This window comes from Filicampus tigris, chromosome 11, assembly GCF_054856515.1.
Source record: "Filicampus tigris isolate MCC_2025a chromosome 11, RoL_Ftig_1.0, whole genome shotgun sequence".
Taxonomy (NCBI): Eukaryota; Metazoa; Chordata; class Actinopteri; order Syngnathiformes; family Syngnathidae; genus Filicampus; species Filicampus tigris.
In genome coordinates, this window is record NC_141227.1 from 12,278,794 (window position 1) to 12,306,187 (window position 27,394).

Sequence of the window (27,394 nt, forward strand, 5' to 3'; positions counted from 1 at the left end):
AAAAGGGTGAAAATAAAATTACATATGTTTGTATGTCCCACCCAGGAATGAGGATTAATAAGTACCTTCCACTGGTGTCAGATCATCTACGGTCAGTGTCAAACTCTTTCCCCTCCTGAAGACACGTACTGTGTGCCACTCATTATCGTTCAGATTCTGACCCGCAAAAATAGTCTCTGGACCTTTGCCTGCAGGACAGTCCGAAAATGGTTAACAAACATACACATGTGCAAGGTAGGCATACCTACAGAAATCCTTAGAGAACGTAGTAAAGAAGGTCAAAGAAAAGGGGGACATAGTGGATGAGTTCATTTTTTTCATCAAAGGCAGAAAACATGAAGGTTGACATAGTTAATGGTCCATAAAAATACATTATTCTGACTTGCACTTTGCTGTTGCACCATTAGGCAAAGAAATACATCAGAACGCTTAAGGAGCTCTCATTTTCAAAAAGGAGAGAGGACGTAATCGAGCAGCCATATTTTAATAGCTATTCTGTTGGAAATCTGAACTGTTAGTTAGTTTTTTTAACTAATTAAACTCAAGAAATAAGGGGAAATGTAGCTTAGGACAGTATTCAACCAATTTGCATCACACCAGCAGGTGGCAGCAGATGACCATCATGATATTTTGCACCTCACCAATTGGGCTTCTCCTTGCACTTATTTGTTAGTGCCTGTTAAATTCTATATAGTAAATACTTTTTTAAAGAGGTTACGTGTAATAACAGTAATGTGAAAAATCACCATTGTAGTAGGTTTCAGAATGGGTAATGTAGAGCAAAACCAAAATTACTGTCAAATTCAGCCAATCAAAATCAAGAAAATACAGAGTGTGGTTCTATTTCCAATATATTCTCCCACTAATGTGAGAACAAAACGTTTTGGGAAACACGGCACTGGTTATCTTGTGATGGTTGCATGCTAATTGAACATGAACGTCGTGTAACCATGATGTGTTTTAATACTGAGTGACAATTAAACTGACATGAATTAAAATAACACTGCGGTCCTCTGATTTATGCCTTCAGCGAATCCTGAACACTGGCATTATAATATTTGCATGAACTGTGTGACTACTATCAGGCAGGCTGTAAATGAGAGGTTACATAGATTCAAGGTGGCAAAGACCTCCAGCATAATCTAATTTAAAAATCTGATAAATTAGAGCAACACCACAAACTGCAGGAAAATTTAAAAAATCCTACATGATGCCTTTCTGCAATTACCACTCACAAATCACAGAAATCCCTGAATTGGTCTGACGAGAGAAGCATGCAACCCCCGTGAAGAATTTGGAATTCATATACTGTAGATGCCGCTGCAGTGTTCTCCTGCTGTGCCCACACAACCAAACACGCGGATGACAATATCCCATTGTGACAGAATTAAATCTCTAGGCTCTGCCCACTGTGAGGCTTATTTTAGATAGGTGCCAGGTTCATTCTCTTCAACTCCTTTATGGCTATTTATGCTCTCTTTTTCAGCAAGTTTTAAACCCCTGATGCAATGCATATGCAAATGTGAGGATGCCAAGGTCCTGGGACACATTCAATCTTAGGCCCAGTTCTGCTTTGCAAGCACTAAACACAGGGGCAGGATTGGAACTGGAGAGGGATTAAGGGCCAGAGATATGAAATAATGGAATAGAGAAGGACTTGAAAGTGTACTCGATCGTTGTCTTCCATCTTTCTGCCCTTGTTGCTCTCCAAGGGGAGAAAAAAGGGAGCAGGCCAAGAGGCCAATTTACATTACAACCCCATTCCCTGCCTTACTGTGTGGTTGTGACACTGACATTAAAGGCCAATGTGTGGGTGGCATCCAGCCACCAAGAATCCTCACTTATGGTGATCTATCTGCAGTGATGGACCCACAGCGATCTCTTGCCACCTCGTTGACTTCCGTGCCCAAGGGAACAACGGAGAAGTATGGCACAAGGGCAGCAAGAGAACATGTGATTATCCAGTCAATCAACTCGGGTTGGCAAAACGACAAGCAAGACGCTGGTGCTACCCGGCCCAGAATCGCGACTCGCTCAGGTGGAGGAAAGAGGCTGACCGATCAGCAACCGCTGGATTACTGTCAAAAAGAAGACATCAAAGCCTGTGCTGGTGGCAAGGAAATCTTACTGGGCCACACCAGGCGACCTACTTGTCTAATAAATGTTAAAATGCATTGTGAAAACGTTCCATCGTGCAAAGGTCGCGAAAAAGGGCCAATCAGTTCATTAAATTCTCCTAATACAATTAGTACTCAAAAAGAACAATTGCTCATTAAAACGATTGCCACTGAAGTTTATTACACACATTGAAAAACTGGTCCATGAAATCTAATAGTTTGTTTTCACTAATCAGGTATTTGAGTCAATATTAGTACATGTCATCATAAGCGGCCCTTGAGACTTGACCATTTTGTCACCCGAAAATCTGACATTCTCCCTTGAACTTCATATTGATCGTGTTTAGTAGATGTTACGCTGTTAGGAATGGAGACCTCCAGTGTCACACCTGTTGGCCATCATAATCATGGGACTTTAAAACGACATTGACAACAGCAAGGTATAGTCGGATTATTCTCCTTTGCTCATGATCATTGGTCCACGTCCTAGATAATCTTGACTCATAGTACATTGCTTTTGCCTTCCTGTCGTCGTCTTGTTCACACGTGTAAGTATACTTTCCGCGCCGCGTTATGGTTGATCATTGTAGTGTTTATTATTTTCCGCATTAATTAAGCACTACGTACTCTCGGTTGTAGCATCCTTGCCTTTTGCAAGCGTTTTATGTTTCGTTTATCCTGGCTGCTTCATGCCAGCGTATTTTGTTGTACTTTGTCGTTATGAGTTTTCTGATTTGTTCATTCAAAATATTGTTCATATCTACATTTTTTGGGATCCATACTTACTTATTTGCAGGTTCACTTTCTCTGAACCTGACAATTAAACGCTATGTGCTGTATATTTGCACGTCAAATGTAAAGGAAACAATTAAGAATTATAGTTATGTAATCCAATGTGTTTTGAATAAACAATGACAGATGTATGTATTCAATCTTAGTAAAACCACCCATCCATTATCTATACCGCTCTATCCTCACGAGGGTCGCGGGGGTGCTGGAGCCTATCTCAGCTGTCTTCGGGCAGTAGGCGAGGGACACCCCGAACTGGTTGCCAGCCAGTCGCAGGGTACACGGGGACAAACAAACACACGCACACAATCACACTTAGGGGCAATTTAGAATGATCAATCAACCTGCCATGCATGTTTTTGGAATGTGGGAGGAAATCGGACTACCCAAAGAAAATCCACAGAGGGACGTGTGCAAACTCCACAGAGGAAGACTGAGGCCGGAATCGAACCCACAACCTCTGAATTATGAGGAAGACATGCTAACCAGTCGACTACCGTGCTGTCCTAGCAAAACCAATGTGATCAAAATACTACTACAAAACATGCACGTGCAAGTAATCAATATTAATCACTCCAATGTATTTGATATACTTAGCATGATATGCATAGCGTTTATGTACTTGAGCTATTGCAAACCTATGTATTTTAAATTATTAACCAGATATTCCGATTTTTTCCAATTTTTTTTGCATTTGACCTATATTATATATATCTGATATTGCAGCAAAGATCAGTCATATAGGAAGTCAGTGGCATTTCGCCATACTTAAAGATCTTATTACATGAGCCAACAGTGGCCAATAAAAATTACATAAATATAATAATCTCTCGCCTTGCATTGTTGGTGTAGCACGGAACCATCTGTAGCCAGAGAACTTAAGCTCATGTGTTTTAGTTTGTTATCGCTTGGTACACGTTATGAATGTTTACGTAAGTCAAAGTGGCAGTGTTTTCTTCAGACAGCTCTCAGCAGCCCCAGGGAGCCTCGGTCACTAATTGACAGTGATGTGTTCTTAGAGTTGCTACTGAATTTTTCTCAACCACCAAGCTGACCAGAACCGCAGCGCCTGACACTGCACATTAATTAACAAGTGGAAACAAGAGGACGGAAATAACAGAGAATATAAGAAACATAGAAAAATAATGAATTTGACATGAACTAAATACATATGGCTCCTCAAACTTCAATTTCCTATGTCCTGAGACCCTGGTGTGGATCTCCAATTATTATTTGCGTAGTTCCACTGTTTATTTAAACACAACGTCATTTCTCCGTCAAATATCCATTATCAAAAAGATACTTTGCCTTTTGATTTTATTTGTGCACTACAAAGCTATATAATCCATAAAGAATATTGTCTCATTCAAAGTTTCAGTGACGTATGACAACAACAGTGACAATGTTAAATTGTATTTTGGTTTTGTCTTAAAAAAAGAAAAACACTACTACCTGTCCAAATATTGCTATAAAATAATTACCCGGGTTTTGTGCATACATCACGCCTTCGCAGTACCATCATAAACCAAGAATGACCTTTTAAAGCGTTGAAACGGGGAATTAGAGCTGTGAACCTTTCATTTGCATACACAAACAAGGGATGCATCCAGAAGGCATGAACAATGCTATTTAGCATTTAGAAAGGTGTTAAGAGTGGCTGGCTCACAGAGGCATGTCTAGAGGTCACTTCACGTGATGCAACATTTGTTATGTAAGGCCTCCCTTCTCATCATGACCTTTGGAATACGGACAACTGAATTAAAGCATATTAAACCTCTCTATTTGTGGGGACAGGATAGGATTTTATTTCATTCATTATTATCTATGATACTGATAGTATGTATATATTTTGGAATCATTAAACAGGAAGAGAGGTCATACATTATGACTCCTAAGATGTAATAATTTATTCATCACAGTTCCTGAATAATAAATGTCAGGGATATTTACCTTTTAAAATATTGCAATGTTCCTTCTTTGTTAAAACACACACGCTCACAGATGCACACACACACAGGGCAGTGATCTATTCTTGCACCTTTCCTCTTCAAACATTTCTTTCTGCTCTGTGAAGCAAGTTAATGAGAATAATAAAACCACACTCTGTATTTCCTGTATGAATGGCCTCATCAATTTACAAACAGCTAGTCATACTGCAGTCAAAGAAAAAAAAGTGACCTCATGCATGTCTAAAACAATTGAAATATTACTATTTTTGTGTTTTTTTTTGTTAAATATCATGAGAAAATATCAATAAAAAAATGCTTAATACTGTATGGTTCGCTTTCATTACAACCTCCTCTTTTTCAAGTTCTTGTAAACCTCTAATTCTAATAATAAATGCAATGCAAGATGCAAGTCAGATACATCTTACAAGGACTTTTGAATGTCATTTAGAGAGGCTGCAGAAAAGAAATAGTATGTCCTTTATAAAACAAGGTTGCTAGATAACCAGGACTTTAGTACATAAATGTCGAGAGAAGTACAGTAATAGAAGAGCTAGAGAAGAAATAAATGTGAGCAGTAACTTACTGGAGGTACAGTTTATCCTGACACAATCTAGATGGGGAAGAATAGATGAGAGATAAATTCATCTTTCAACATTGCAGCTGCAGACATCAGTAAAGTTTACAGTCCACCTCTCTGGGGACATACACACGGACGCTGACCGTCCTCTGATGCTCTCACCCATGGCCTCCAGCTGCAACATGACCACTAAAGTACTGCAGTAGTCATGACAGGGGAGCAAAACATGGTTTAAGGGATTATCCAAAACAAGTGACAACAAGCTAATCATACAAAATATGAACATGTATGACTGTTATGTCTTTGTATTTTAGGTGGATTATTTGCATTTACAGTATATATTACGAGAGCATGAGATTTTGGTCAGAGTCAGACAGGGCCAGCCAGGCAGCTACTGTATATCCATTGCTAACAAAAAAATGAGTATCCCTCAAAATATGACACAGCGATTACTACCTGATCATAAAATTCAGTAGTTATATACGGTAAGAGAGAAATTATTATGATTTTGAAATAATGATCTACCCTTAACGCAAGTCTGATATATATTTCAATGATTTTATTACAGTCCATTAAAATTGCAGTAATCTAGGATTTCTACCTCAATGTAATGAATACAGTGGATAGTACGAGTACGAGTCAATTTCTACGCCAATGACTGGAATTCAAGGTAACGATAACATCTATGTGTCTTTTTGTTTCTAAAGCTTTAAAAGACAAACTTGTACAAAAGAAGAAAGCAGACTTTTTGTAGTTCCTTTCCCGGCATGCTGGATTGTGGTCTTAATTCTACCACAGGAGCTCTAGTTGTCAACTTTCATGACTGACTTACAGTAAGCCGCGGGCACACAGGCTTTATCTTACTTTTCCTTTTTACCTCCCTGGTTGCAAAAGCTCAGCTCATGTTGTGCTCTGCGCGATAGGTGACCCAGTTCGAAAACCCCCTCCCTGCCTTCTTTTCTGGCCCTGCCTGTCGTGTGTTGTCAACCGCAGCAGAAAAGTGGGAGCAAACAGCCAGAGACCAACACTTGCCTGCCCTACAGGAAATGCACTGATTTGAAAGAGGGGCATAAAAGTGGGCCTTCTGATAGGTGATACATGTTTATTGGTTATTCTATCCGCTTGGTGGGAGGTGGCCACCAAGTAATTGTAATTTTATTGATTTGACTAAGTGCGTTATTTCGTTTGTTTTGGAATATATATTATGTCAGTGAACAGCATTAATACACGCCAATCATTTGCGCCAAGCATCCATCCGTCTATCTATCTATCTATCTATCTATCTATCTATCTATCTATCTATCTATCTATCTATCTATCTATCTATCTATCCATCTATCCATCTATCCATCTATCCATCTATCCATCTATCCATCCATCCATGAATTAGATATAACTGCAAATAAAACAGCACCAAGAAAAATAGGGTGGCAACAGCACCATAACAGATGCCAATGAGGAATACGTTGAATGAGTGGCGAGCATTTCCTTGCTGGGCAAAGGCAGCTGTGAGTTCAAGTGGCAGTAAGCAGAGAGCCGCAGACTCTTGCCATTGAAAGCTTTACACCATCTCCTTCTATTCAAGAATGTGAATGTGTAATAATAATGGTATGTGTGTGAAGTGCAGTGCATGTGGTGGCGAGGCAGTGCATTTGAAAGAGTTGTCAGGCGTAATTTAGCTCAATTTGACGCATGACTTTGCTGCGGCAGAGAGGATACACGCTTGGGTCGCTACCTAAGTTGACAGTCAGCCGCACGCGGCCGCTCTCCAGCTCCAGACGCAGGGTGTCGGCCGAGTCCCGGGAGGTGGTGGCGATTAGTATGCCATAGGCTCGCTGGGATCGGAAGCGCATAGAAACATCTTCAGCTTCTGTGTGCATCACCACTGGCAGCTGGACCTTCATAAACTTGCTGCCGTCGTAACTGAGGACCGTCGCCTCTGCAAATAGATTGAAGAGAGCGGCACAAAGAAATGAAGCATCACTGATACAAACTGTGGCAGTTTTGTCACAAATCTTAGTCTATCAATCCAACCAAAGGGGCTATAATACAAGCACTTCACAATCTGATCAGATGTCACTGTTGTTATTCCCTAATGTTCAGCTCCCCTCTGCAGTTACCCAAGGGCAGTATTCACAACCTTTTTTGAGTCAACGGACATATTTTACATTGGAAACATCTCGCAGCACACAAATGAACAAAAATGGCACAAGGCGTATACAGTATATACTGAAATAACATGATCTCATCTCTTTTTAGGCGCAAATGTATTTACTATGCAAATTTTAATTTGGGCCCGTTTAGCTGACCACAAAATTGATATACTCACAGGGAGCCATGACTCATTTTGTCGTCTGATTGGTGTCTTCTGCGATATTCACTGCCATTGATCAATATACTTGTCAATTAGGTTTTTCAAAGGAGATGGGCAGTTATTCACAATTTTAGGTATGAGATCTGCCCAGTTTGTGAGTCCAATGGGAGGAACGGCTGTGTTTTTTTTAATTAAACCTCTCTTTCTTCTACTGCTGATTACAAAAGAATAATCAAACTTTGTTTCTTGGTGAAAGGAGAGTTTATTATTTCATTTGGTGGATTCTGTACGTAATCATTGAACACAATATCCTGTGCATCCTAATAAAGTCAAAATACTCTAAAATGGCTGGAAGTGAATGAGATTATTGCTCTGCCTGTCACTATAAATTATTACTGGCAAAGTGAACAAAGATGCAATACTTGTTCAAAATTAATTTTACACCCAATTACTGGTAAGTGAAATTGGAAAATTTCCCGTGGACATTTCAGGACACGCTAAACTGCCATCACACAGTGGTTGGAAATCACTGGCCTATGAAGCTGTGATGTATTAACCAGCGTTCCAATCATCTGTTTTTGAATCATGGCATTTTTTTTCAACAACAGCTTGATCAAAGTAATGCCAAGGAAAATACAATGTATACTTGTATCGTGCCTTGTACACATGCAAAGAAGAATTACTGAACAAGAAAGATGTGAAACATGAATAAGAATGTGTTCTTCTACATGTGCCACTCAGCCGGAAGCGAATTGCTGGTGTGCTTGGAAAGGCATCTGTGACTCACAGCAACTCATAATAGACATTACATTGCTCAGGATTTACTCATTGTCTCAAAAATGGTGTCCATGCAGACAGTAAGTTTGAAAAGGTCTTTCTGGTCATTTTGATATATTTGTCTCTGTGGGTGAATGCAAACAGATGGAATAGGGAAGCACATATAGAACCTGGTAGGACAGGATCATGTTCCTTGAACTAGCATAGGAAAGGAAATAATGGAAACTCAATGCACCGTAAAGTGACTGAAGCCTTGTATACATGTTTTGCGCGTCACAGCGACAACCTACACAGGGGCATCGATTGAAGCAAAATATATTAAGATCAACATGATCTGTGTTTGTCCATGGACCTTAAATATCGAGCGTCTGCTCATTGCCGCTGCATTTACTCAAAGCATTAGGCAGCTGTCTGGAGAAATGCCAGGGAGATTGTTTAACGCTGGCAAGAGTTTGTAACAGCATTTCCCAGAATGTAACTAAACCACAACCCAATAACAAAGCCATTATTGCTCTCGCAGTGCAGAGACAGACAGTTCAAAGGGGAGGGAGATGGAGAGTTTGGGGGTTAGAGGATATCACTGCCCCACATACCACCTCATCACCACTTCCCAGTCACACAAAGTCACATGTCACATCCATCCCTTCTGGAGTGACTCAGTCACATTTTTCACCCAAATCCAATTTCTCCACGCCCCTTCTGGGGTACCCTGCAGATGACAGGGGTGTGTGACAAATGAGTCACACTGCTTCCAAACAGGCTGACACAGCAGAGGGTAGCATTTGAAAACTGTCAGAAAATGATAGGAAATACCGAGTTCAAAGTCCTAATACTTGGAAAATGCTTGTTCCCAGAGGATATTTACTGTTGTTTGCAACTCTTTACACATACAGTAGTACATGCTGGCTCACTGTATTTGATGTATTCTCTTTAGTCCCATTCTCACTCTTTCTCCATTTTATGCTATATCTGTGAAAAGAAGATTTATTGCATAGTGAATGCTGCTGAACAATGAATGAACAAAAACAAAACTACCATACATCTTTTCATACACCTCAGTTTATGGTACATGATACTGCGGTAAGTCAACAACGCATTCAAGAACATACAATCCCATTTTTTTTCCAACGGCTTTGATACACTGTAGGACAGCCTTGCTTCCCATTTTAATTTACTATATGTTATTACCACAAGAGTCTGCTATTAGGCTGAAAAACTATCTGTGACTCGAACCATGAAATTGGTGTTTTTAATCACTTCAGCCATTACGTCACCTTTCAACCATTCAAGTGGCATAGAGGAGAAAAGTCCAAATATGTGTCAAGATGTGGCGCACAATGTGGGGGAAATCAGCCTCATCCAAAGTGAGCACCACTCAAAAATCCAATACTGAAGTGCAGTTGTTTTCTGTGGCCCTTCCATGTAAATAAATTGAGCAGAATGAGGCTGTCAATGTGCCCAACAGAAGACTGTCATAGGGCAGATGGAAACCACCAAACTAAACCAAGCATTCCTTTTCCCTCATGTAAAACACAAAACCCTATTGTTGTGTGTGCTTTTCAGAGGAGTCAGCATGTGTTTGCATCCGTGTGATGTGACAAATTAGGCTTTGATACTAACAAGGGGAAGGAATGGCAGACACTACACACTTTTTTTTTTTTCATTCTCCCCTCAGGAGAAGAGGCTCTGCAGGAAGGGGAGCTGTCAAATGCATGTCACAGGATTGTGACGTGCATGCCAAGGTACCGGGGCAGTAGGTCCAATACAATTTACATTTTGCTGGAGAACAACTGCCAAAGACTTTGAGAAAATATATGTTCAGGATAAATAGGAGGAAATGACAACAGGATACCATAAATAATTCAAAGACATTGTCCTCTTTTGCAGAGCATTCTTGGAACATGCACAATCAAGTAAGTATACTGCTAATGATTGAATATGTACAGAGCAAATTCTATAAAATGACAGGATTACTGCAGATTGTCTCCAGAGTCAGTATGATATCTTTACAGTTGCTGGCACAAATGTATCTCTGCATGGCCACAGTGCAGCAACCTAGTTTGTCGCACAAACTAGGTTGCTGCACTGTCGTCATGGATTATTTGGACCCTCCTTAAGAACCTGGAACTTTAATCTTATGTTTTATCAGAAATATATACGGCAGCTACACTGCGATGGAAAATCAGTTTCTGCAACCCTTGTGGACTCTTGAAAGAGAATTATCACTTTTTTTGAATGATTTACAAGTTAATCACCAATCTCTAGACTTTGATGATGCTATCGCACTCTCTTAGGAGCTGAGAGACAACTAAGACCGCCAGAAGGTACAGGTTTAAATTTAAATTTAAAATAGCAACTTTGGGCTAATGGAGAATGAATGCGACATCTATTCTCAGTCATAGCTACTGAAGCCCCTTACACCACACTTTGCATGTTTTCCAACCAAAATATTCATACAGTGTAAGTAATTTCCAGGCACTAAGCCAACCAGTCTCTAATTTGTGATCATACGGTACTCAAGCATTGTAAATTGTGACTAACAATTACTTTATGTCATATATGGACCCTCAATTTAGATTTAGCCTAAATAGGCTTATATACTGTATGCTCATTTACATAGTAATATGTTGTATTAAATTACTGTTGATGGTGCACGTATGGGCAGGTTTCTGGCAGGTTAATTTATGGCAATTATTATGGCTAACTAATACATATTTAAATTTAATTCATCCAGACTTGGAGTTAATTGTGCATTCCAGATTAGTAAATTCAAGTCCAGCAGTACCTGTGTGACCCGCTACCATATGCATTTAACAGCAAATTGCATGTGCATGTGTGTTCAGCACACACTATACTGTATATTGATCAAAAACCTACATTTAATGCAGATGTTTGCTGCACTGGGAATGCCGAATGTCATATCTCATTAGGGCATATGTGCATGTCCTGCAACAAGCCATCTGGTAGCCTGCCTTGGCCTTACACAAATATTTGGGCTAATTAGCAACTGGATTAACAATGGAGGGGTAGACATTTAGGATGCAAGAACAAAATTGTCTGCTTAATTAAAATCTCTCAAAATAGGGCAAATAGCTTCATGCCTCACTCTACAAGCCCCACCCCCTGCTCCTGCAGCTGCGTTGCCGTCGTTGTCCTCCTACACCATATGTAATTGCTGTACTTTGCCACCGGGGGGTACACCATGCTCGGATAAGTGAGAGCTGGGGTAATTCTTTTGACAGCTCCTCTGCCTACTGGTGCCTGCTGCATCCGACCAGCATCATGGCAATCTGGAGCCATCAAAACAGCTGGCAGCAGGCCAGGGCACTTCCTCCATCCACTGTTCCCACTCACTGGCACACTAATTCCCAGTGTTTGAGCAAACACAGCCAGAACACATGAGAGATGCATCCTGGCCAAAACAGTAAGACACTTGAATGTGAGAAGAAAAGGAATAACTGCGACAATGAACAAATGGCTGTGAAGATGAAGCACTTTCTTTTCCATTTGCTTGCTTCAATTTGCCATTGAAGTAAAAGCTGATTCTGCCTTTGTTAACTCAAAGAACACTCTCCAGATACGTTAATTATCTTTCAAAAGTAAAATAAGAAAATGATCCGTCTGAAGTTGCCATTCCACTTCTCTCATGCAGAGTACCCATATTCCTGTCATCTCATTAGTCAAAACCGGAGCACACATGTGGAGGAAAGGCAGTGCAGAGCAAACCAAACCTCAAATGGCAAATTCAAGAGAGATGTCGGATGTTTGCTCACAAAACACTTCTGTTAGAGATATCATATTGTGTTGTCATAGCATAAAATGCATTCATATTCTTGCTGTCTCCTTCTATTTGGGTCAAGATAGTACCACTTACTGCTATTTGTATGTTCAAGTACCACAGTAATTCAGCAATATTGTTTTGCAGCTGCAGATAATGGAGGGGTGACATCATCCATTGGTTTGTAGATATTTCACCTGTGGCTGTTGGCTCGATGGTTTGATTTCCACATCAAAGAGATATGAGAGGGAAGGGGGAATGAGTGCCCATCTCCAATTTACTTGACCAAAGTAGCCACACTTCAACAGCACAACTTAAAGTGACACTTGGATGATCTTAACATTGGCACTTATATAATAGGTTTGCAGGTAAAAATGACATCAGTACTAAAATGCCCACCTCAAAAGATTCTGTAGTGATTTAAGGGCTTTTTTTTGTGATTAGGTTTACGACAAATTGCCCCACCCCTTTTTGGGGCTTGGCTTGTGTTATGTTTTCGGTCTCAGCTGTCTACATCATGGGAGGGAGCCAAGCGTGGTAATATTGCTCTCTTTGTCAGTTCTGGTGTCTAAAACGGCGACCGATCGCCACCAAAATGCAAATGCACATTACTACTCTTGTCCACTTCAACCTGTGAAAGTATAAAAGTGTTCTGCACAATAGTTTGGATTTATTGACATAAAACGTGATCTCATCATGATCACCTCCACAAAATCCAAAATACCGTGGCGATCGCTTCTCCACTTACACAGGCTGAAGCGGACAAGAGCATGAATGCGCACACGAACCCCGATTGGTTTCTATTTCGGACATTTAGCGACGCTAGACTTGTGTCAACTCTCGGAGTCAGACGGCGACTGGCAGTGGACAAGCAATCAGTCAAGCATGGATCTTTAGCCCCGTTTTTGGATGTTATAAGCAATGAAAGTACAATGATTTCCAATGGAGAATTTGTAATGGGTTCCTCCAGTGACTTCGACTGAACAAGGATAGAACGGTAGGGGGCGCGGCCATTCGCCTCATTAACAAGAGGCGTTATTCATGGAGTCACTTATTTCCTAATTTCTCCCAAATGTGTTTATAAAATAGAAAATGACAATTATTTGCATTTTCCTGATCAAAAAAATAAATAAAATGAACTTGTTAGTGAAAACATGGCCATCCCGGCCCCACCATCCCTTTAATCTTGCTTTACATATTGAATGTATTCCAAATGGGATAGCAAAGGACGGCTGCAAGAATGAGAGTAACAAGGATAAAACCATGTTTAAATTGGATTATCTATAGGTAATGAAGCTTTATAGCACAAACACGAAAACAAAATGCTAGATTAGGCCAGTCTTGTCATTGACCTGGAAGTGTCAGTACACCATTGTTGTCATGCAATCTTTGATAATGATGTAGAATGGTTTCCAGTGAGGAAACCTGAAGTGTATTGCACCATGATAACGTTGTCACATGCTTCAGCTCTTTTCAACATTTGCCTTGATTATGCTTATTTTAATTTGGTCATTAATATGCAGTGCGCTGTATATGTAGAAGATAACTTCTTTACAGCAGTATTGTTGCATTGTTGCTTTTGTTAATGATCCTATTTCCCAATTATTTTTGTTGCTGTTAATCCATGTATAATGGAAACATCATGAATGACTGGAATACACATAGTCTCTCAGCAGATCATATTGAAAGCTACATATGTTTAAAAATACAATCAAAACTATAACATTAATCCATTTTAACTGCTCACTCTGTTTACATAAATAAGCTAAAATGAAGAGTTACAGCCTTTCTGAAAACAATACAGTATTAGCAACAGAAAGATTTGGATCGCTCACAAGGTGATGGTTCTTGTTTTGATCGAGCTACATTTTGATCAAGCAGGTCAGACCAAGACTAATCTGCTGGTCAAAGGCCAACAAGCTGATGCAGGCAGAAACGCACTGCCACAACTTTGCTGAGCTTTGCACTCAGTGAAACCCAAACATACAGCATCTCTGTAATTCAGAGAGATCTATCAAAACTATAGATCCACAACACAACACACACTGAATGCATTCCCATTTTTACTGCTTAGGTAATGTTTTAATACAATATAACCTATATGGAACGTTATCCTGCCAAGACTCCAACCCTGAAGACTTCACTCACTTCTCGAATACGTCTCCTCTGGAGGAATGATGAGTATTCTGTGCCAGTTCTGGCCACAGCCGAGTGGTTTGATGAGTTAAAAGGTTAGCAGAAGACAGCCAATTTGCAGGCTATTGTGCATGCTAGATATGACCGCCAGTGTGTCTCAGCAGTGCATCAGTCACCTGCCATTCAACACTCTATAAACCCTGACTCTTTCTGTCTGCCTTGCACTGGCATGTTAAAATGTTATTTTTTCTTCAAATAAATCGTTTTTTGCCCACGTTTCAAAATCAGGATCATGGATTTAAAAAAGAAAACAGCACTGGACTTTCCTCTAACAAAAATGTACACATTGAAGGCGTAACATTTATTCAGCTTCTTGCAGTGCAAACTTTATTCTTGTAGAGTTCAGCAAAACCTATGCAATACTCCTGCCCCGTGAGAGGATTTTTCTTTAGCTTTCAGAGTTTTTGATGCTATAACACAGATGGATTCAATTGATGACAAAAAATAAAAACTGTTAAATATGATCAGATATTTGGCATGATTTTGACACTAATTATTTCAATTCCCATTGTTTTTGTGGGTGAATAATAGTTTGGAAATATGAAAAAATAACTGTAGCATGCCAGAAAAAATGTCTTGAAACCTTGCAGAGAAAAATAATCGTGGTCACTCTGCCGTGCTGACAACATTGCAACCACAGCAAGGAATTAAGTCCTACCTCTTTCACAGGAGCGACCCAGGTATCCAGTTCCAGAGCAGTCGCAAACATATCGGTTCCAGCCTTCTCTGCAGATGCCGTTGTTTTGGCAGGGATTGCTCAAACACTGTTTGGGAGGCTCCTTAGAGCACGAGGGCTTGACTCCGGCAGCCTTCTGAATTTCAGCCAGGCGCCGCACATCTTTACTTTGTCCATCAATAAATAGATCCCGAATGCAGCCGACGTAGCCATAGTTAAGCAGAGCTGTCCACACCTCAGTGGGGAACACCAGGCCCATCTTGTTCTCTGGCAGGCCCCCAAGGTAAAGATTATCATCCAAGTCCAGAATTTCACTTTCTCCAGGGGCTGTGTAGGCAGTTCGCAGGGTGTTGATTGAGATGGTACCTAAAAACAGAGACAGATGGATATTTTTCAATCAGATGTGAACTCCAGAAAACTAAAGTAAAGATGGTCCAATGGAGAAGTTTGCTTAATAGGCGTTATCTATTGAGACAGGGTCAGGGCTTTCTTCATTTAGAAAGACTGATGAATGTTGATAAGACACATTAATCACGAGGCAGCCAGTCTATTAGCTGCTTAATCCCGGATCCCTAGCATCCTCCTCTCCATTTTCCCTAGATTCCTCATAATACATCTCATTTATCTTCAAGGAGTGGTCATAAAAAAATTTTTTAAAAAGTGTGTGAGAGAGCGCAGAGGTGAATAAAAATTTGGCGCCCCTTCAATCATTTCAGGCAGTCGTAAAAAAAAATTGCAGCCATCTTTTTGATCTTGATTAACGGTCTGCAGTGTTTTTCACTCAGTCTCTCCTTCTGTTAGCCCCTCCAACATAAACCTGCAACAAGAGGTTTGTGTGTTTCTCCACCATGATTTATTGCTCTCATTCAGGTTTAATTCTCGATCTGGAGAACGGTAAACAACAGTGGACATGACTGGACTGTTAAGTTTCGGAAAAGAAGGCCTTAGTGTGGGAACTGGTTTGCATGACAAATTTGTACATGGATCTGTTACTCTTAGTTTAGGTGCCATTGTGGATCTTTAATTAATAACTGCTGCCTTCACTTCCCGCATGCAGTAAGTAATCTACTGTATACAGCAGGTTTCTGCCTGGAGAAAGCGGCACTGAAATAGGTTAAGGATGCTCCAAAATAATATTGCCATACAATAATAGTTTGCATTTTGAATGGCAGATGCTTGCAATGGATGATATGAGGGGGTAATTAATGGTTTAGTGCTTCTGGCCAAATGGCTTTGTTGTGAAATGGGAGCAGAGCTTTTAAGTTACTTTTCTTCTCAAACTGTGTTCCGAGATTTGGAAGCCCTGAAGCCTGTGTTAATTTTCATCAGGGATGTATGGCATTTTATGGACACACTAAACACTAAATGGGGCCTTTCACATTTGTACTACACCTACCATTAGAATGCATGAATGTGAATACAGTATCATATGATAAAGTCCAGTGCTCCAGTGCTTTCAACACCATCCAGCCCACCCTATTGGGAGACAAGCTGGAGCGGGCGGGGGTGGCCCACCACCTCACCACATGGATCCAGGACTACCTCACAAACTGGCCACAGTATGTGAGGACACAGGACTGTGTGTCTGACGTGCTCCTCTGTAGCACGGGGGCCCCACAGGGAACAGTCTTGGCTCCCTTCCTGTTCACCCTTTACACCTCGGACTTCAACTACAGCACCCCTACCTGTCACCTGCAGAAGTTCTCTGACGACTCATGACGACGATCGGTAGTATAGAGAACTTACTCAGGGTTTTGTGGACTGGTGCCAGCAGAACTGCCTCCTGATCAATGCGGGGAAATCCAAAGAAATGGTGGTGGATTTCGGTAGGCGCCATCACTCTCCACCTGCACCAGTGAATATCCGGGGAACAGATGTTGAGAGAGTCTCAACTTACAAGTTCCTGGGTGTTCATCTGAACAATAAACTGGACTGGAGCGACAACACTGACGCTCTCTATAGGAAGGGTCAGAGCAGACTCTTCCTACTCAGGAGACTGAGGTCTTTTGGGGTTCAGGGGACACTCCTCAGGAACTTTTATGACTCGGGGGTTGCATCGGTCATCTTCCAGGGAGTGGTCACCTGGGCCGGCGGCGTCTCGGCCCGGGACAAGAAGCGGCTGGACAAACTGGTCAGGAGCTGTCCTGGGCTGCTCCCTCGACTCTGTGGACTCGGTGGGGGACAGGAGGATGTTGGCCAAGCTGTCATCAATGCTGGACAACCCGGACCACCCCCTCCAGGGCACCCTAACAGCACTCCACAGCTCCTTCAGTGACAGACTGTTACACCCTCGTTGTGCAAAGGAGAGATTCAGCCGCTCCTTCTTGCCTGCTGCTGTCAGACTCTTTAACAAGAACATTGTGTAGTCTCTACAAACTGGCGGACATTATTGCAATTGTGCAGTCCTGCACCTGAGCTCATATCGTGCAATACCCAACATTCCCCACTACTGTAATGCCGTGCAATACTCAACATTCCCCACTACTGTTAGTCTAGTTTTATTTTTATCCAATGCTGTTCCTTACATTTCACTACAGCACTGCAGCACTGTCACTTACTTAGAGTATTTTTCCTCTGTACTATGTACAGACTAAAATGAGTGTTCCTCATACTTTTTATGTAGATGTATGTTGGTGTGTATATACATGTGTATATACACATGCTACTGCGTATATTTACATAGGTTTGATCCTGAATGTTTGCCGTTAATGTTATACATTAATGGCTACATTATGCCGCCGTCCCTGTGTGACCTATATCTTTGCTGCTGTAACACTGAAAATGTCCCCACTGTGGGATCAATAAAGGCCTTCTTATCTTAAATATGTAGTTAGAATACCAGACTGGGCGTTCCGTCCATCTGATGGACCGGTCCATTTATCCATCGCTGACAGACACTTGCTTTGCTGACGTTTGGCGGAAGACGGAAATAAAAAATCAAAAAGATGATTAAGCATAGACGGAAACCCCTTTATTTAGTCCGCCATCCGTCTGCAGTCCGTCATTAGTCTAATTTTTGCGGCAAGGCTTTGATGGCTGCGGCGAGCGCGGGGAGGAAAATAGTGAGTTGTTGTTGCTTGGGGACAGATTTCCAAAGACTTCCAAAGCGCAGTCCGTCACTATTTCTGTTCAAATACCCTCCAGTGTTGGCCGGGTGGGGATTGGGGGCCGGGTACGAGTGAAAGTTTAGTTGGACTTGTCGACGGACACCCATTTAAAAATAGAGGATGACCGGCCTATAGACGGGTGCTATTTCCCCTCCCCGGAAAAAAAAACGACGGAAGGGTACCCACGCTGCAGACGGGTGATGAATAACGGGCGCTAAATTTTGAGTAAAATGCCGAGCTCTGTAGAATACAGTATGTTGTTAAATTGCTACTAGCAAATCTATTATGGCCATGCGATGATTATAGTTAAATATGCATATGTTCTCTCTATTCAAGAAGAGCCAGCACTGTTTTGCACACAATGACTGCGAGAACATTGCAGGATCAGGAGCAGATTTATTAACCTGGTCCCACCAGCATGTTGTAGCCGTTTTCAGGGTCTTGGCCCCAGACATCTGTTCCAACGCTTCCCTGCCACCATTGACTGTCCCTGCTCTTTCTAGCCACATCTGTTGTGACTTCCAAGGTTTGCGCACTTGGCAAGGGCCACCCGTTACACAGCCAGAACAGCTCCCTTCAGGTTACAGCTAATGAGCACACTACATCAAACTCATTAGTGAAGAAAGTTTTTCCTTATCTTAGAGCAGGTACTTGACTAAAGAGTCAACATTAGTGTGGTCAATGTGGTTAGTGACAGAGGTATCCACCCTTCACTTTTGTGCTCTACCCCATTAAACTGTATGACAAGCCCATGATGGCATGGTCAAAATGTATCCAGTAATTGAATTTTCTTCAATTGTGTATGTAAAATTGAGTGTTGACTAGACATAACGTGATACAACTGAGGCAAAATGGAGCACATTAATTGAGCTCAAAAGAACCCTCTGTATAAGACAAAAACGACATTTGACCAATTGATCATATAATTTACAGACAGTCAATAATTATATTTTATCGAATGCCCATCCCCGTGGCGTGGCCAACCATCTGCATCTTTTGTTTCTTACATCAACACCATCACCTAATGACTTCTTTACGATCAGTTACATCTACCGGTACATAATGCCATTATTGTATGAATACTCAAACAAGGATGTTTTTTTGTGCAGGGGTAGGCTTTCTAAATTGATGCGAGTGAGAGATGTGAGGTTGTAAGCATATTTAAAAGATGGGTTCAGAGTGCTCTGCTGTCTTATCACAGTCCTGTAAAGTAAGTGTGTAAACACAGTCGAGCTACATTGTAGGAAGGCACTGAAGAATCCCGTGGGGACGTGTGCCATCACCGGACAAGTAGCATGAGGATCGTAACGCATACGCACATTTTAGGGCTATGTTTGGAGCCTCATTCATCGGCAAAAAAGGCATGTGCGTGTGTGAATGCTGCAGAGCATAAAAGAGGAGGAGATGGATCTAGTACAAGATGGGAACATGGAGATAAAGATGTCTCTGTAAAGGGCATGGGGGAGGGAGAGCAAAATGACAGATACGAAAGCAGATGAAGGAACACAATTCCAACCAACAATAAAGTTAAGCACAGGATAAACTAAGGCGCTTGATCAAACTAACAATGCACACAACTCAGTGAATAATGATGATGAAGCGCCCCATTACAACTAACTTTCAAAGGCTTCTAGAGGGTTGACCGAACCCTTATTATTAAACTAGAAAGTAGGGCTCTCATACTTTCTGCATCAGCAGCCAGGCACAACTTGGCATGATACCTCCTAACCCCACTCACACATCTCCAAAATGTGTTAAACCGGGGATTACTACAATCCAGTTAGGACGATACGGCTGAATCTCTCAATGTGATTTGGATTCTCTGTAGGAAGAGAGCTCCTGAGATGTGTTGCTTCTGTCAGTGAGGATGTGCATGTATGTGGTCATATTCTTAACGGGTGTGTGTGGCAATGGTGCGCACACCGCGGCAGGAAGCGGGGTCCACAACGGAGCAAAGTCCATATATCTGTGACCGACAGCACTCTCAAGCCTAGAAGCCCTCACTTAAAGGAAGAGTGTCACTTAACGTCTCTAATGTATTGAGGTTAGAAGATGCAGTCTGAGAGCTGGAGTCCATTCACAGATCTGCTTCCTGTAGGAAGAGCCTGAATACAGCAGAGATCATTATCCATTATTGCCAAGGATGCAGCTCAAGTGTTGCTCATAGAAGACCCGGCTGCAGATAATTACGTTTGGCTCTGATGGTGCGCTTCAGTTTTGAGTCAGTCTTGAGTATTAAGAGAACATTTGACATGAAACAAACTGCACTACAGTATATGTTTCAGGTTTATCACTCCCTCAATATTTGTGAATGATTCATTGTATTATAAAATACTGCTTTAACCCTTTCACAGTGGTCACTACAGTGGACGGCTATTTAAAAGTTGCTTTCGCCAATAAATAGTAATCTAAAAAATATATTTATATTTTAAATAATTATATCAAATCAAATGCATGAAATTAATGTATGAAAGGGTTAAAATATTTTTTTTAATTTAGATTAATTAATATAGGCGAAAGCAACTTTTAAATAGCTGTCCACTGTAGTGACCACTGTGCATGAAAGGGTTAATTTAATCAAATATTAAATTGCAATGTGAACTGAAAATTGGTACTAGTATTACAGCATGTCTGTCTCGACTATTTCAGCTGAGGTAATACCATAGCGCCTCTAAAGTTGAACACAGCCCCTTCCCTAACGCCAGTTGACTTAGAAATTGCTTTCAGTTCAATGTATTTTGTTTTTTAGTAAGTAAGTACAGCAAAGTACATGCATTTGGTTCAGGCTCAAATGGAATCCATCATAAAAACCTTACTAGCCATAGAGCTAACTAGCCAACTGTACATGTACACATGTTTTAGTTTAGACATGTAAAAAAGTAATTTGTTGGCAACTTTCTGTGGTCAGATTTCAATGTGGGTTAGGGTTAGGTTCTGACATATGCTGACACGATAAATGTGCTGTCATAGCTTTCATTAAAAAAAAAAAAAGTAATAGTGATCTCAGAATTATAAGCATTTCGCGCACAAAAACTGCACTTGAATGCATCATGAAAGGAACATGTATCCTATGAGAATGCAACCCCCAGGATGCCTGGGTTACTTCTGAATGAATGAAACTGTAATGCTTTCATTTGAGTTGCAATGCACTCAGCGGTTTGTCAAACAATAACATTGTAACAATATTATACTGTTTATGTATTTTGCGTTTCAACTAAATCTCAAGATGAAAATGCAAGATGCAGGAAGGTTTCATACTACTTACTCAAGGATCAACTAGAACTGGTAAATTGGAAATGTGTGATTTGAAAACATGGATGCTTCAATGCTTAATTGTAACCGTTCTGTGAGTCTTCCCACTTGGCAATTTGAGATGCTTGTGTTCCTTTTTTATAGCATGGAATAATTGATGCTATATGACTAATGAAAACAAGATAAATTATTCTTAAATGTTATTACAGCGCATCTCAGCACAGCACAGTGCAGCAACTGTCTTGGTCCTGGGAGCGACCACCTCCTGTTTCCATGGAAACTTCGACAGGGTAGACAGAACAGTGACTAGGAAAAGCTCAACAAGATGTTCTGTAGCATGTATGTGTACTAGACAGATAATGAGCACCATCTAAGACAGGACATTTCTTTTGTTTGACCCACCATTAATAACAGCCACAATATTTCATTTCAAGAGACTTCGGCTTTGACGTCATGACATATTACTCAGTGCTACGCAGCGACAAAGAAAGCGTCAGAAAAAAAGAATGCATAATCCGAACCGAAAGTTATGTATAACAATGCACATTGTATCTCTACTCGGGACCAAAACTCAGTAGCCATCCTAATCACAATAATTGACAAACACAGTCTGCTTAAACTAATACCGCAAAAATATTTGACATATTGGATTTCCAATGTGACACATTCACAGTGCACGGCAGAAAAAGTATTGCCAGATCACATTTTATGACCAATTAATGCAAATACTAACAATGTAATTCCAAAGGGACGTGGGTTACTACAGTTCTATTTTCATTGAGTAATTACGTTTTATTACATTTAACGTTTTATTGTATTTAAAAAAAAAGGGGTTTCATAGCACTTTTATGTAGACTGCACCTAGCTTTGATTCTTCATAAATAGTTTTGCATACAATATTTCTGAAACCATAAGGATAGCTTTATGAAAGGTTGCACATTTGAAGTGGACTTACCAGATCTGCCGTCTCGTTGGAAGTCCACGTGGTACCACTCTCCATCATTAACCTTCTTGTTGACTGCCTTGGTCTTTGTAGTCCCCGAACCCATGTCGAGCAGCAGGTACAGGTGGCCATCCAGCATCTCAATGGCAAAGAAGTCCACTTTGAGGATCTGGGGACTTTTGGAATCCTTCTGCTGCTGCTTTGGCTTGCCATGGCTAAAGAGGAGGAGTCCGTTTGGCTCTGTGGTACGGAAGTCAAATGAGATGGAGCCTGTCTTCTTCGCATTCCACTTGTTGAGGACAATGAAAGACTCAGGTGTCTCAAAGGTAATAGGGTCCAAAGTGGCCACGTTCTCACACTTGAAGGCCACAGTACCATGTATCTTCATCTTAGGGTCTCCCTGCTTGGCCAGCCTTGATAGCTCAAGTCTTACATCATTGTTTTTGTACACAACCTGATGATAAAGAGGAAACAGAAAATGTCACCAGGTACATGAATCCATTTTTTTTTTAATATAGGTACATTTTTGTAAAATTGCTGTAGGTTTACAAATGTCATTATTTACAACTGTGTTATGGACTTTAAGAGTGTTTTAGTTAGAAATAAATAGAAATCGGGAAAATTCAGTTAATTAGTACAGCAAACTGTAAAGCCTTGCAGCATTATTATTATTTTTGTTTTTTTCTTCCTCGTGCTCTGTGTGAAAAACAAAAAAAAAAGGATCTGATGTTGCCATCTTAGCGAAAAGTCAGCAGCACTATGTGTTCTTTAAATTTTGGTTCTGGTTGATTGTTTTCCCTGTCACAGATGTTCCATGACTGGTGTCACAAACGTTACAGAATGTTTCAAATCCAAACTCCAAGTGTTCCCTTTGAAAGTAATGCCCTGAGAGTCTAAGAAACTCTTCCAACCTTCTCTGCCACACATACGTGCACTCCTGGAAGGATTGACTGTAAATACTCTCATTCAACCAGGTCGGTGTATTCTCAGATATCTGAATCAATCGCAACTGAACTGTTGTGATGGTCTTGGAATTTTCTAAGACTACCACCAGAACAGTCCAGTACTTACTTCTTCGCGCAGCTTGCTGTGCTCTAACAAGGAGCTGAATAAAAGATGTTCACAACAGGTTTTTAAATCCATTAATCAACTAATATATTTCCTTGTATAATTACAATTGTTTTGTAATAGTCCTCTTCATACAATGCTGCTCACATTCTCACATCAAGGGACCAAGAATACACCTAAGAATTGATCAACAGTACTGGACAACATTGCAAATTGCAGGATGTTCCCAAAGGGAAGTTGCCACAAAGCTTGGAGTGTCACAGACTGTTATCAGCCTGTTGCAAGTGAGATAGATTGGAAACACTAAACACTAAATGGGCCCACAGAAAGGCATAAAAGTGGATGTTCATGTATCTAACACATATCGTTAATTTTGCCATTCAGCTATTTGTTATAGAACATCAAGTTGTTCAAAAAGGACTAAAGAATTGACCAGCTGGACATGAGCATTAAAAGGTTCAGAGAGGGTCAAGTTAAGTTCAACTCTAGGTTCACCGTGAAAGTTCAGGCAAAAGACAATTATCCTTTTTCAGCTACTCACTTTTTTAGAGTCTGGCATATGAACTGCGTTTCAGAACTGTAAATAAACAACCGCTGATGAACCACTTAACCTTTGTGTTAAGTGTCATTGTTCAGTTTATAAGAGGTGTGTGTTAGTTTATAAACAGGTAAGCTCGCAGACGCTAACACAAATCTATTGATGGCAACATTTCTGCTAGACAAATAGCAGCTACACTGTGTCAAGAGGGGGCACTGCAAGGACCACTTTGCTGAAAGAAAAGTGCTGCTGTAATGGGGCTTAAACAAATTAGAGACAGCAATAACCACATTATTATCCAATCTGCATAATGACAGTGTAGCTAGAGTAAGAGTAGCAGTAATGACAGGGTTGCTTTGTACAGTCCAATAATGTTACATTTCATAATGAGACATTTACTAGCTAATTTTAGGGGAGGATTTTTCAATAAAAGACTGGGGTTATTCTAAATAGGCCTCATTAGGGAATTGGAACAACTTTGCCAAAGTGAATCTGACTCCAGTATTTCGATGAGGCTAAGGTGAAACAAATACTAAAAAAACTGCCAGTCGTCTCCTAGCCAGAGGTATGCAGTAGAAAAAAATAAAAAAATAAAAATTAAAAAAACGCATCCACCATAAGTGGAACAGGCTGGGCATGCGAGTAAATCATTTCCCCCACAACACTATGGAAGATTTCTGTTTGGAAGATAATACTTGGAGAAATTCATATGCACTGCATTTTCACAAAAAGAGTACTTTATCTACGCATATGCAGTTTGGAAAGCACTGTGTCTTATTTGGTGTCAATTACAGAAAATGAACGTACTGTACTTGACAATGAGAGCACTTCAGAGGGGGTGACTGTATGTGCATGGAAGATTGTATTTTTTACTGAGTCATGACTATCATGTCTAACTGTAATACGAGATGTGATTTAAATCCAGTGACTGATATCATATACATGCATTAATATACTGTACATACAAAACATGACACTGACAACGTTTGCTCCAGCATAAGACTTTTACTATTACAATATTGTTTTCTGCTTGAATTAGTAACACATTTCACACATCCCGCAAAAGCTGGAATTTCCATGCTGGTGTTTGGTATAATCATCAATGAATGACAACATCTACACAGATGCTGACACAGTGCATATGATTGGTTTTCAAGGATGTTAGATGTTATGTTTTACAATATGTTGGCGTATTCATTATGTAAAATATGAAATTCATGGGATTGAAGAGGAATCATTATGTTAGCTTCCAACACACAAACGAACAAAATCTACCACCTACAACATAGTGTAGGCCGCTATTGTAATTTCCCTATTGTCGAGTATGAGTATTTTCATTCTCTAAGGTCTTCTAATGCATATGTATGTACATGCAAGTACATTACATTGTTTTAAATACAACAATGATAACAAAAAAAATGGTATATGGATGGATCATTGTCCTAGGCAAGTATTTTATATGTCCCTGAAGTCTTCTTAAATAAATGCATTAGGTCACAAACTCTTTTAAGCAACACATTAAAAAAAAAAACTATTGGAGGTGAAAGTAAACGGCATACTTTATCAACCTTATGGAAAATAAATAAATTATTCCCCTCCCTTGATTAGTTTATCAGCTAATTCAATGTATCTTAATAAAATACATCATTGTGAAACAAGAAATGACAAGTCTGATTCAAATGGGCCAATCTCAAGTCATATGGTTGCTATTAATATAGAATAATATAGAATGGGCCACAGTGAGGTTGTTAAATTTTCTATTTACAGTGTTTACAATTTTAACTACTGTGATTGGCTGACGACCAGTCCGAGGTGTTCCCCGCCTCTGAGCTAAAGTCAGCAGGAATAGGCTCGAGCTCTGCCACGACCCTGATGAGGACAAGTGTTATAGAAAAATGGAAAGGTGGACATTTTGAGCTAGAGCATGTGTGCCAAAGTAGCATAACAGCACTGAAGTGTTGGTACTGATCCTTCGAATTGAGCCCTTCGCCCCTCTAGGGAGTGTGGGACATTGAGAAATGTCCTCAGCTTGGGGTAGTGTAGGCAAAATAAAGCTTGTTGCTGTCCATGTGTGTGTATGTCTGTGTGCATGTGGGGACAAAAAAAAAGAACACTGTGGAAGGAAGGTTTGTTGAGTTCTTAAGCAATATCCTGACTCCCCACGAGCTTTAAATTGCACACATTACCTCCTTAAGGCAGCCCATGAAGTTGTTGCTAACCGGAGATCCAGGCAGGTCCGCTGTGCTAGGACTCCCTCCAACGTAGAAAAAGTCATCGGAGCCAAGCATGGTGTAGTCCTCTTGCGTATATCCCGTCGTTGTCAGAATCCCGTCAACAGATATTGTTACCTAGACAACAAAGCACAGCGAAAAGAAACACCATACTCAGCCTACGTTACAATACAACTACCTTCCAGTTTTCCCATCAGAGATGAATTTTCCTCTGCTTCTTTTCCAGAAACCCATTTTCATGTCTGTTGTTCATGTCTTTTTTCTTGTTTTGTACTGTTATTTTGTCCAAATGATTAGTTAGAGGACTCCATGCCCCCAAAAGAAGTGCTGTTTTAGAGAGTTAGTGAACTGTCCAGGATACAGTGTTAGTATTGCCCCGAATGCAACGTAAAATTATTTAGCAGACACAAAAATGGTGTTAGTAGAATGTTAACTGGGTTAGTTAAGTTTAACTCAATTAAATATTAGTACGCCTAACAGTTCTAAAAAGAAGTCAGATGTTAGTGATGGAGTACATGCTTTGTAAGGCACAATCATCTTAATATTTGAAGTATAGCCAAAGACAAAAATAAGCATGCATGTCACTCTTTTCTTTTTGATTATTCGCATACAAAAAGAAAATGTTCCCAAATTGATTGGGTTACGGACATTTGTACACTTGCTAGTGCATCAGATGCATGCAGAAACATATGGACACTGCCAAACCACAACAAGGCATGAGAAAGCACCAGAGAAGACAACCACAGCTTAACTGTCACATTCATGTTGACAAATGGCTTTTGTGACGCAACATGTAGTCAAAATGCATGCCATGCGAAATGAATGAGGAGCCAAAGGAAGGCCAGCCAGACAGCGAAGGGCCCCTTACATTTAACCTATACAAAATGATGCTCCCCAATGAGTGTCTCAGACACAATTGGACAGGGAACAAGTACAAAAATAAATACAATTAGGAGGATACAAATGATGACAAAAAATTTAAAAGGTAAAAAATTCGAAAAGTAAGCAGAAGAGTACCAACCGCTAATTCCCTGTTTTTGTAAATGACGTCTACAGTAAAAAAAAATAAAATTTAAAAAAAA

At 40.4% G+C, this 27,394-nt stretch overlaps 1 protein-coding gene across 12 annotated transcripts in view; it reads right to left on the bottom strand.

The window, feature by feature from the left end:
- Nucleotides 1-27,394, bottom strand: part of LOC147139770 (neurexin-1a-like) — a 217,865-nt gene that overhangs the window by 108,178 nt on the left and 82,293 nt on the right. For 10 of the 12 annotated variants that reach the window (XM_086045831.1, XM_086045829.1, XM_086045824.1 and 7 more), the window contains 6 exons: nt 26,268-26,429; nt 22,488-22,929; nt 15,156-15,539; nt 7,168-7,371; nt 5,439-5,465; nt 66-188 (listed from right to left, as the gene is read on the bottom strand). In XM_086045831.1, coding sequence (XP_085901957.1) covers nt 66-188; nt 5,439-5,465; nt 7,168-7,371; nt 15,156-15,539; nt 22,488-22,929; nt 26,268-26,429 — 1,342 coding nt within the window. The remainder of the gene's footprint in view (nt 1-65; nt 189-5,438; nt 5,466-7,167; nt 7,372-15,155; nt 15,540-22,487; nt 22,930-26,267; nt 26,430-27,394) is intronic. The other 2 variants (XM_086045832.1, XM_086045826.1) reach the window with 1 other exon arrangement.